This window comes from Montipora capricornis, chromosome 12 (assembly GCF_036669925.1).
Source record: "Montipora capricornis isolate CH-2021 chromosome 12, ASM3666992v2, whole genome shotgun sequence".
Taxonomy (NCBI): Eukaryota; Metazoa; Cnidaria; class Anthozoa; order Scleractinia; family Acroporidae; genus Montipora; species Montipora capricornis.
Window position 1 is genome coordinate 37,304,987 of NC_090894.1, and position 12,544 is coordinate 37,317,530.

Below are 12,544 nucleotides of genomic sequence, written 5' to 3' on the forward strand. Positions count from 1 at the left end.
TGGTAGTGCTTTACCTGACACTTATAGCATTCTACTCAGTCCAAAGATACATCTATGAGAAAGTATCAAATAAATTTTGAGAATATTTAATGGTTATTGTTGCAGCATCTTTGATAATTTCCCAGAACAGTGGCGTTCAGATGTTCTTAGTATTGTGGTTTTAGACAAGCTAAGCAGTTCAATGGAAATCTTGAATGCGGTAAGTACTATAAAGCTGTCAGTATCAAGATTACCACAACCTGTGATCATTACAGAAAGTGTCAATACTATTTTTGTTTTGTATCCTGTATTTGGGGTTTGGAGTGTTACATGTACATGCACAGATAGGGCATCTGAAATGGCCTTGTTTTAGTTGATGTATGGATTATCCTAAACCAGTTGTTTTTCTTGTTTAATGGTAGGGAAAGGCTCAATCTGTCAGACATGATGTAGACATGATATCAGATATGTTGGAGTTCTTTGCTCAGGGTACGTCTGCAAAAATTTAGTGCAAAGGATTTCAATGCATACAGACTTAAAGCTCTTCACTCAGTAGATTAGCGTCAATTGGGAGCTGTTGGATTGTGCCTTGTTTTCTTGGCATTACCCAGAGATGGCCTTTGCATAGGCAGTCCATCAAAGTGGCAAAATTTGTTGAAGTAAAGCAAAAACTTACATGAATTTCTTTCCCTCTCCAACAGTTACATATACTTGGACTAAAATTGCCAGAAAGCTTGTTGGTTTGATGGTAATATTTTCTAGATTTTCATTTACAGTATGGGGACTGCAAAAGTGAAATGACATGCTTTCCACTGGCAATTGATCTGCAAAATTCTGTCCACCCTCCAACAACAACGATGTGCACAACAGTAAGTTTCTAGGAGGGTTTGCAAAACTGATGAGTTGTCCTAAAATTGAGACAAAACCGGACAGTTTGCAAGGCAGGAATATTTCCATTGTGTTTTTACACGATTTGACACAAGGATGGACTTTCACGAATTGACTGATGTATTGTATGTTCTCTGATGGAAAATTTAATTTTTGAACAAATAATATTAATATAATTACACCATTAAGGGGAGGAGCTCTTAAGGTCTCGGTAAATGAAAACGAGGTGCCCACAGAAAAAAATTCTAATCGCGCGAGTATTTTCGCTACAAAGGCAAGTTATATATCAAATTAAAGCTAAAAGACTAAATTACCTTATAAATGATTTTATTTCATCAAATTTCAAAAGGCGCTTAAAATTTTTTTGCTCTCGAACTCAGAGGTATCGAGTTTACTGCTGAAGCTCCAGCCCTTTCGCATTGTTAATATTCACCCCCTTTTTATTTCATCTGATTGACAGTTAAAAGACCTAAAACAGGTTGTGAGGAAATTTGCATATATTTCATATTAGCGGAATTATTGCATTTCAAACTAAAAAGTCGAATCTTGAGCGCGATTTACGCAAAGAAACTGAAGGGTTAAAAAGCACCTTCAGATTTTCTTTTTCTGCCAAAATAAAATTTAGGACCCACTCATGCCCACTCATGCCCACTCATGCCAAAAAAAAAATTGAGAAGCTTTTTAGTTAAGAGCCCTGCCAAAAGGTTGAATGCATGGATGGCTTTTTGAAGTAACTTTTTCAGTGAAAATCTGACATCGCTTCAATCAGAAGGTGCACATGAAACTTGTCCCAGTCCTCTGCCTTGGGTTTCAGTGAAAACATGTAGAACTCTCAGGAAACAAAAGGAAGAGGCAGTTTTTTCAGGTGATGGGATCCGTCCCATCATTTTTCGTAAACTGTAGCATGGAATAACTATTTGGACGAAAAATGGAACTGATTTTTGAAAAGTGTATCAAAGGAGGGCATTACATGTATGACTTCCCAGGTACAAAACACAGGTCTAAGTCACAGGTCTTTGCTTTACCATTATATAAAGTATCCTAAAGATCCATTAAAGCTAACCTTAAACCTAATTAGGCCTAAAGAATTTGTAAACGGTTAGGGAACGTTTCTGTATTGGTAAAACAATGATCTGTGACCTGGACCTGTGACCTGAGACAAGTGTTTTGTTCATGACATCCTTTTTTATTTGAGAAATATATTTATACAATGTGCATGCGTGTATATATCTGACTGGATTTACAAAGAGCTACCTCCTAATGCTGGGACAATTACTTAGCACTTTCAGACACAGAACAAAGTTCTTGCTTTTCACAGCTACAGTGTACAATGATTCCAGCTAGGATCAAACTCTACTCCCCCCACCAGCCTCAACAATGCCACTTCTAGATTTCACTCATGTCTTACGGCAGACTATACTTTACTGGTCCATGCATGGGGTACCCCCTGGGTTCTGGACCATTTCAAAGTTGTAGCTATTCAGTGTATGCAAAGCCCTGTCACATAAATACTGACTATGATTGACAAAGTCAAAGTCAACTCACTAAAATCTCAGGCTATCCCCTCCCCCCCTCCCCCCCCCCCCCTCACTTTCTCTGTTCACCTGTCTGCTGAACACTGTCTTATGTCAGAAATTTGGCATCAGATTAACAAAACAACCAATAACGCCACACTTGTGTTCAATAATTGATGTTTGCCTTTGGGCAACCTGCGATAAGAAAGGACTAGCCCAAAACGTCATTCCGCTAGCCCCAGGCTATCGGACAGCCTTTTTGTCCCATCATGTAAAAGCCTTTTGCAAACCTGCTGATGATGACTGTTCTTTGAAAGTGATACTGGCAGTATTGGCTTGACTTTAACGTTGTTCTATTCTTTTCTCTTTGTCCAGGGACCAATGTGCTTCTCTGCAGTGGATATCTTGGTAATAGCATAAATAGTAGCATTCATTGAAACTAGGTGAAAATGATCATATTCTTGATAAATAATATCATCATCATCCTTGTTCTCACTGCTGGTGTGCGAATTTCCAAGACCAAATGAAGTGTCAACTTTGAAGGTAGATCCAGACCTGACAAAAAATGTAACAGTTACTTTAATGTGGTACTGCAGTGGCAAGATACGCAAGTCGTAAACTACAGACAATACAAAACGTGGATCATATTATAACTAATGGAATGACATTCACAACACCTAATAACACATGCTATTTACAATCTACGACCAAAGGATTAAACCACTAGACTAAAGTGAAAATGACTAATATACCATTTGACAAGTCATGTATAAAATCAAGCATTAATGTGGTTGCTTGGTAAATAGGTGTAACGTTGTAACTGCTAAGATAGAGACAATAAAACATCACACCAAAAAGGCCCAATGTGTGCAAAGCAGCAAGGATAAAAACAAGTAACACTGATTAAATCTAAAGGAATTATACTAGAATCAAGGAACAAAATGAAGAAAGAGCTGAATCATATGCATATCGGGCCTGCCACACCAGTAGCTGGATGTAAATAGCCAAACTTAGAACTGAGTTATAGTTACAGTAACTGTTAAGTAAAATTCAAATTAGAAAAACTACACTAAGATAATTATGATCTGTTAGAAATCCATTTATTTGTACTGTTACTGTAAAATAAACTTTCTCTAACCTATTGGTTTTACAATTAGGAATATGAAATTTTTCGAGAGCTTCTAAGATTGAAACTACATTTTATTTTGTTTAATTCAGGTAAAAGACTGTGTAGCTTATGGTGCAGATTTTTGCTAATTTCCTTGAACATTTTAACAGTTTGAGCTTGTCTCCGATCAAGTTTCTCTAAACTGGCAATTCTTAAGGCTTTACAGTAGACCATGGTCGGAAAAATAATTCTCATGTATGGCTCGTCTCTGTAGGCTCTCGAGCTTGTCTGATAGAAAGCTTGGGAGCAAATTGTGAAAAACTGAAGAAGCGTTCTTTTGCCTCAACATTTCCGCTCTGTAATTGCTTGAGGAAGTAAAGCCTTGCAGGGACCTCATGGGTGATTTCTGACACGTGGAAGTCCCACTTTAAATCGCTGGAATGTTCAGGCCGAGTAACTTGACATTGTTCACCACCTCAGTCAATAGTTTTCCTGTTGATGACAATTGGATTGAAGTTAACCTCGTTTTTGGCAAAGGACATTCACATCTTCTTATGTTTGCTTTCATTCAGTTGGAACTTGTTCTCATTGGACTTGGTGACCAGGTCGTTGACAGAGAATCATGCTTGCTTGGTTTTTGGCCACTGACTCAGCAATAGTTGTATCGTCCTTATGTCAATGTCACTTGCACTATGTTGTCCATCATTACCATATAAAGAGAAACAGCCAGTGACCTACATTGTAGCTTGGTCCCTTGTGGGACCACTGCAAAAATATCTCCATATTCAGACTTGCTCCAGCTCTAACAGTAGAGCCAGTGCCATCAGTGTGTTTGGTCCAGCAATGAACCATACTGAGTAACGCATGCATGGTGGAGGACTTTGGGATGGACAAATTGGTTGTCACTGATCTTCTTCAACATACCGTAAAGTTCTGATAGTAACGACCTTCAGAAAGTAGCGACCCCCCAAAATTAACGTCTTTCTTTGTGGCCGGTAGTAAATCTCAAAAGTAGCGACCCCCCGAAAGTAGCAACTCCCCCTCCTGACAGTAGCGGGACCAAGTTTTTAAAATTGTATACCGTATACTGGTACCTTTAATTTGTCAATCAATAGTCAAAATTTTAATGTACAATATGTTCGTGCAGTGTCACAAATTGTTCACGATAAGGCACTTTAATTTACAACAAGGGGAAGCTTTATGCCACCATTCATCCTTGACATCAGTTCACTGATGTAGCGCTGTAAGAACTACCGTAAACCGGTATAATTTTGTATTAACAACAGGAGCGTTTCTTCAAATTGAAATAGAAAACTCTATATTAGTTTTCATTGATTAACATGAAAGTGTTACTTCCAATTAAATGACACTGAGATACCGGTACAGGGTACAGACTAAAATGCAGCGGTGTGGCATAGAGTACAATCGTAGCAGGTTAGCTTTCCTCCTCTGAGTCAGTGAAGAACTCAATCTCCTCTATATCAGCTGATTCACTCATGCAGTAGTCCAGTAAACCATCAATATTTATTTCACTGTCCCTGCTACCGGAAATCATAGGTATTAAATTTCACAAATGAACGCATAACTGGTCTCTTGCCATGCTGTACCCACCCATTTTGTAAAAAGCACTCGCCGATCACCAGCAGTCACTTTTCCTGTCACAAAGCACTCTGGATTTGTGGACAAGTGTTAAATTCCTCATTAAATGTAACATTGAGTGGTTGAACCTTGCTCGTTGTGCCTGGAGGTACAAGCCCCAATGTCATCTGGCACTCTTGCGTCAGAATGGTCTTTACCCTCTCTCTTGTTTGAGCTCTATGGGCATCATAGATAAGAAATCTATTGCAGGGTTGACCAAACATGTTTGGCTTCTTCCACATATTTCTGAGCCAGAAGACCATCATTTCGTCGTTGCACTACGCATTGTCTTGGAACTTGACCACGACTCTTGGATCTCACTGTCTCTTTTCTCTGTCTGGAAGTCTGTCCTGTGCCCTTAAAGATCATCAAGGGTTTGATGCGAGGCTCACCATCGGCAAATGTGGGCAATTGCATGGTACACTGTCGCTTATCATGGCCTTCACCTGTCGTCGGAGTCCATACTGACTTTTCTCCTTTTTCTGCATGAGTAGAATTTTGCAGAGGTTTTTGATCCACATTAGCTATATCGCATAATTCCCAAGGACCTACATTTCCTTCTTGGGCACCCTTCAGCTCAGTTGCTTTAACTGTTGCCGTTCTTCTGAGATATCTGTGAAATTGTTGAATAGAGATACGCAGTGTTTCAGACTGTTTCTGTGCAGCATTTGTTGGGTGCTGCAAGCTGATATCATGGAGTGATTTAAAGCAATCAAACCAGTGGTTTGACATTTTTGAATTCCAGTCCAGGATGCAGCTCTGCCATTAACTGTTTGCATCGACTTTGAAACCACCATTCTTTAACCTTGGCACCTTTCCCATGTACATGTAGTTCCTGGAATTGCTAAAATAATTTCTTCTCCATGCCCAGAAAAGCTGCATGCTGACCAGCTCCTCCTTTTTTCGATTTGTATTCTATCCCCCCCCCCCATCCTGAAAGTAGCGACCCCCAAAGACTGCTAATTCCGGAAGTAGCAAGGAGCGCTACCATCGGAACTCTACAGTAGCTGGTCGTTTGTGCACTTTGACAACAAAATCCTCTACAATCATGGATGCAATAGGAGTGATATTGATGGTTCGCATCTGACATGGCAGCCATGTTGGATGGCAAGAACAAAAACCTGTCTCTTGACTGGGAACTAAACTTCTAACATTATGCAAACTCTGCTAAAATAAATTGCCTTGTAGTTCCATCCAACATGGGTGCTGTGTCACGTGGGTGCAAACCAGAAATAGTGTGTAAGTTCTTGTTGATCTCCTTCATCCTTCCAGGATGTTGGAAAACATCCCTCACTAAAGGAGCGGTTCTGTACGTTCCTTACGAGATCGGCTAGGAAATCAGTATTTTCTTTCATTATCCAAGGAGGTAACGGTATACCATCTGGGCCAGATCAGGCCTTCCTTGAATTTAACGATGTCAAACCATTGATGTCAAACAATGAGACATTGTACAGTGAACAATCTGAAAACTAAATTAAGCAATCGTGTAATGCAAACACATTTATTTACATTGCGAGACACCCCTCAAGACACAGTGGTGTTTCACTAATTGTTGAAATCGCATACAGCTAATTGATCATCGTTCTTTTCTTGATGCCTGGCAATCAACTTATCATCTTACACCTAATCATTGGTTTACTCTATATCGGACTCCTTGAAGGGGAATTACCCTGGTCTCTGTCATGCTTGTCCTTGCACAAAAGAAACACCAGTTTCTGAACTCGGTGCTCAAAACACCTTCGCTCTCGGGTTTTGCTTCCCATGTCATCCAGGGGTGAATGTAGCTAAATTCCTTGGTTGCAAAGCAACCTTTAATTGGGCATGTAATCAAAATAATACAGATGGCCTCCAGCCTAACCCCGTTTTTGTTCAAGCTATAATTGCCATGCCTTCTCCAACTGACAAGTAAGGAATCTGAAGATTCCTTGGGGGCCATCAGCTACCTCTGAGTCAGCAAAATTCTGCCCTCAGCTTAGTAGCATCACCCAGCGAAAAAGGAGGCTATTACATCACTGCACCAGAAGTCCTTCAGTAGATGCATCTGACTATGGTCTAGGAACTGCCCTCTTACCGCCCAGCAAACAGCGTAGTGGCAGCAGTCTTCATAAAACCTGATCTCTACATCCCATTGCATTCTGTTCCAAAGGCCTGAACCCAAAAGCCCTCATCTAGGTGGCAAAATGCCTAAATAACATGATGCTTTTCCTACAGCATTACAAGTTTTCTGTGACATACAGAAAAGGTTCATCCTGCCATCCCCTCCGTGCCTGACACCTTTCATGTTGCTCATTTAGGCCCCACCTCACCTACCCTAACTAACACAACTTGTGAACAACTATGCAAGGCCACAACACCTTGCACAGCCTTGCAGCTACTGCAGTATTACATCTCTCACAGTTGGCCACCTACCAAAGAACACTTACCTATCGACTCCAGGCTGTCTGGCACTTCCATGAAGAACTCAGCATGGCTGATGGTGTCATTCTCAAGTCTACCTGTGCCCTCGTTCCTACCTCTCTCTGACCAAGCATGCTGAGCAAAATCCATCAGTCCCACAGAAGAACACGCTTTTATTACAATGGCAAAATTGTTGGTTTTACTTGCACAGAACAATGAACCTATTGTTTTGTGTTTGAGCAGCAACCCATACCAAAAAGGTGTAAAAAATTGTTGTATCAACAATATGCTCTAGACTTTCTACCTATCAGGTGTTTTTTCAAGTGCTAAAAACTCTCTCGTTTAGCTACTGCAAAATGTACCCTGAGCCGATGAAATAACGCGCATGATTAGTATCAGTACAGGCATCAATGGGGTAAGATTAGCCCATTGTATCTCTTAAGCAAGCACCTAATCACAGTAGATCATAACAATGGCATTTACGAATTAGACCGGCTAGTCAAGACTCAATCCACCTAACCTGTGATCAGGCTCTATTTTAGTTTCGCGTGGTACGTAATGTGGAGTTGGCGAAACGAAAAATAGAGCCTGACCAAATTCCTCTTCGAAATTCCTTCTGCCCACTTTTTTTGATTGATTGACATGTCCTTCATCGGCCAATCAAATTTACTTCCATTACACCAATACACGCGTGGACAGCAGATTCACGCTAGTTTGTTTTGACCACAGTTAATTACCGTGGGAGGAATATTATAAACGAATTCGAAAGTTATGTTGGCTTTAATTTGAGAAAAACACATTTAAAGCATGGGGAATGTTTTCGATGACTATATTGCGGCAAAGGCCGGTGTAATTCTTCCTCGGAACTTCACTGAATATGCAATCTTTTAAGCTTGACATCTTAATTAATTTTGTAATTGAGATAACCTAGCATTCTGTCGTTGGACAGTTTGGCAATAGATTTTTAATGAAAAAAAAAAGAAGAGAAATACATTATTCCTTTAACGTGCTTGCCCATGAAGGTTTCTTTGGTGATTTTTTCGGGTAATATCTTCAGTTGCAGTCTATTTCTAGAATTGCGTGCAGTAAAATCATGATAAGTTTGGCCGTTAATTTTTTGATGGAGTACGAACAGTAAGATGGACTCGGGAAGTTTCTTTTATTTTTGTACAATTGGTCTCTCTGGAAACATGCCATTTTAGTTTCTGGAGTGCGAGTTTTAAGTTAAATCAACAGGAAATATTATGAAGGAATCTTGACTCCAAATTGTGCAAACAAACCGTGTCATGTACAGGAAGTAAATAATGCCATTTGATACACAGATATTCAAAACATGCATTCGTGTAACTTGTGATTTTATCAGCATCTCCTCCTGTTGATGTATATGTCCTTTGTCTCATCCAGGAAACCAATATTCATCGGCTTTCATTGCCATTTGAAAGAACCAGCTATTTAGCTTTCAAAACATCAGGGAAGTTTGTGCCAAAGTACTTTCAACCACATGGCCACAGAGCTCGACAACGGAATCGCTAATTTTACTCTTTCCAGAGATTCAAACCCGATTCTGGACAAGTTATGAGATGTTTCAGATGACATATCTCCATTTATACAAATAAAATCAAGTTGCACTGTCCACGGCATTGTAAGAACAAAAGACAGCAAATTTTTTCGTACACTTATGGCGGATTAGTCTCGAGGACTTTGCGAGAGCTCCGCGCAATCACGATGGCATTTTCACTTCCGGCGTTGCAACAGCCAATCAGATCACGAGTTTGGTCAGCCAAAATGTGGCTAACCATCTGGAATTCTTGAGAGACTTTTTGTCAGGCCCAATTTTAAGAGAACATGTGGGTGAAGCTAAAAATGGGCCTGATCGCAGGTTACAATCCACCACAGTGACTATTGTTGAGCTCACCAATCCCACCTGCCCGCCATGGCAAACCCCTGCGTTGTCTCATGGACAATGGCCCTCCATTACATGTATTTTCCAATGAGTACCAGAAATTTGCCCAATCATATGGCTTCAAACTCATACATGTATAAACTTCATCTCCCTACTTGCCCCACAGCAATGGTAAAGCTGAGGCAGCCTGGTGGACAATGCGAAGTCTGCCCTTAAGAAATCCTATGACATTTATCTGGTTCTTCTTAACATCAGAAATACAATTCCCCAAGGGTCCTTCTTCTCACCATCAAAAATTAATAGGCAGATGTACTCACTCTCAGAGGACCTCCTCAAACCTCCACCTACAGATCCTTTGACAGTAAATGAAATAATTTAAAAAATAATTATGAGATCACACTCTGCAACCAAGCCTCCAAAGCCCAATACGACAAGCAGGAACAGTTGACCTCCTCTGATGCCACTACTGTTAGGCTCACCTGTTTATACAAAACCTCAGCCATGTCAAGGGGGAGCCCCTTGGATCTAATGTCAAGTGATCTCCAACTCATCACTAGACTCTTACAGCATTTTATTATAATACACATACTGAGATTTACTCACCAAAAAGGTATGAAATAAATTTTCATTCACAACTGGTATAAGTAGCAGAAAGCCAATCAAATCTCGCGTATTGTAAATTTCATGTATGGAGAAAACTATACGTCCAACCAGGAGCCGCTTATCATGTTTTTTTCGTGTGTGAGCTGCCTGACTGGCAGCGTTTCCCTTTTCAAACAGTTTGCAAATTATACAAATTTGCTCTCCGCACTGTTTTCCGGAGTCGAATTTCTTTAAATAAATGAAAACTTAACCTTTATTACATATTCATTCAATTAAATATAAAAATTTCAGTTCAGAAGGAGTTTACAAATATAAGATTATTTCATAAAAGTAGGTCAGCAGGTGTACAATTTACTTTAAAATCATCTACAACTTCACTTCTAAAAAAGGGCTGGTGCGATCCTCTGATGCTAGTATTTACAGACTTTAAAATTTCGGAAGAAATCCTGGTCCTGAGCCATCTAATGCTGTCACTCTGCGTGACCAGAAGCCACCAGCCTTCACATCCAATCTTGCCTCAGAACTTGTTGTGGCTGATCTTAAGTTCATCACTTCATTGTCCAAAGGCTGGAGATGTGGCTCCACTTGGACATTCTTGCACACTTTGCTGAGTAGAGAGGTTAGTAGATTTCTCACTCCGTCATGGCGTTGAGCCACAAATCCCCCCTTTTTGCATGCAGGGCATGCGCATGGCTTACGTTAAATGGCTCTCCACAAGCACAGGTAGATGGTAGGTCCTGCAGTGGAAAATTGTACCGCAATCGCAGGGAGTCCCTAAATTCTTGCTTATTCAATGTTAATCCCTGGTCTTTGGGGTATGGCATTGGGCCAGGAACTTGCACCTTTGTCTCTGTCTTGCTGTGTGGGACGCAACAGGTCAGGACTGAGGGATGCATCGATGCTCTCGCTTGAGTGTCCACAGGTCTCTCTTTAGTTCCTCCACCAACTGCTCATTAGTATTCATGATTTCACTTTGAAATTTGATAGATTCAACATGTTGTTTGGTGAAAGTTTTTGACGCTGAGTACTGTTGTGGGGCTTCTGTTGTCAAATCAGGTATTCCCAGCCCCCCTTGTGCTGGTGTTAGTGTCACAAGTCCGCTGAATTCATCTGGGAGTGCTTCTGCTTGACCAAATAGGGTGGGGAGAAACATCTCATCAATGACCTGCTGTACAGGGTCTACATTATTCTTTGAATGACTCGATTGTTTGCATACAATAAGTGAATTTAGATTTGTATCCCTTGGTGAATACAATGTACGTGGCATGTGGTTGGCTTTTAGCTATTTCTGCTAGTGTTGAGATTTCCCCCTTCCAACCTTGAACTTTCTCAGCACATCTTTGTACTCCTTAGATCCTATAAGAGCCCCGAGGTGCCTTTTCCCTTCCGTTGTGATATTAACTGCGTCTCCAAAGACCCGTTCTGCTATATCGGCTACATTGTAGCTCTTCACGATCAGCCAACTCTTCGATCCATTGACCAAGTAGCCATATTTCTTTCCTCCCTCCCCCTGCTGAGTCGTCAGCCAGCCAAACTTGTTTAACTTCAGGTATGTGCAATCTCAGGCTTTGTGTCATGATAGACGTGTTGACTGAGTACCAGGGCATAGCTAGTGGGTTGCCCTGAGTAGTACCTTGCTGTGACAAGATCTCTCCACCGCCACAGATGAATAACCTTGAGGGGCTTCGATAGGTGTTGATTACGTACTTAGACATTATTGGGCAAGTTATTTGGTTGTTATGCATAGCTACTGCTCTATTAATTTGATTAAATGTGTTAGTCATGTCTATAAGCAGAATTCCATCTGTTTCTTCCTCATCAAAGACATGGCTCATGCTATGTATGGCAGCCTCGGCTCCCGTGCTGTGGCCTGCGCAAACCTGTAGAGGGCCCGCAGCGGAGTTGATTCCTTCCTCGAAGAAGAGTGCTGTGGTTTTGCCAATGATGCGCCGCAGCACTTCACCCACTCCTATTGGTTGAATTCCTGGGTTCTTATCTAGTGGGATGAGCCTACATGATGTTTAGGCTTCTAGCAGGGACGGATGATAGCATGACTTCAGCAGGTTCCTGGTCATCACTGCAATTTCTTCTCTCAGCAGCTTTCTCTCACTGGCGAAATTCTTAGAACACAGGATTCTGCGGTATAGCTCAGCGTCCATTTCTGACAGTCCAGCGGAGCCCTTGGTTTTCAGCGCTGCATTGTAGCTAGATCATTTGCTCATTGATTAGGTCAAAGATGTTAGGTGGAATTTGATCTATTGGGCTGGTCAGAAGGCAATCCTCTTGTATTTCAGCAGCTGATGGATGTTTTTTTCCAGCTCCTCCAATACTTCTCGTGAGGGCTTGACAAGTGCGGTGCTACTTTCTCGATCCAGAAGCTTGATTGTTGCTGTTATTTTCCCTTGCATAACGAGTCTTTCAAAAATCCTAGATATGTCTTCATTTGATTTGGCTTTTCTTGAGGATACAAACTTTTCTTGTATAAATTGCACTTCTTTCATTAAGAGATTTAGA

The 12,544-nt window shown here is 40.9% G+C and overlaps 1 protein-coding gene across 1 annotated transcript in view; it reads left to right on the forward strand.

The window, feature by feature from the left end:
• The window catches only part of LOC138026361 (tRNA (32-2'-O)-methyltransferase regulator THADA-like), an 88,649-nt gene that overhangs the window by 10,551 nt on the left and 65,554 nt on the right, over positions 1-12,544 (forward strand). Inside the window, exons 4-6 of the mRNA XM_068873683.1 lie at positions 106-199; positions 402-468; positions 2,757-2,789. Of these exons, the coding sequence (XP_068729784.1) occupies positions 106-199; positions 402-468; positions 2,757-2,789 (194 nt within the window). The remainder of the gene's footprint in view (positions 1-105; positions 200-401; positions 469-2,756; positions 2,790-12,544) is intronic.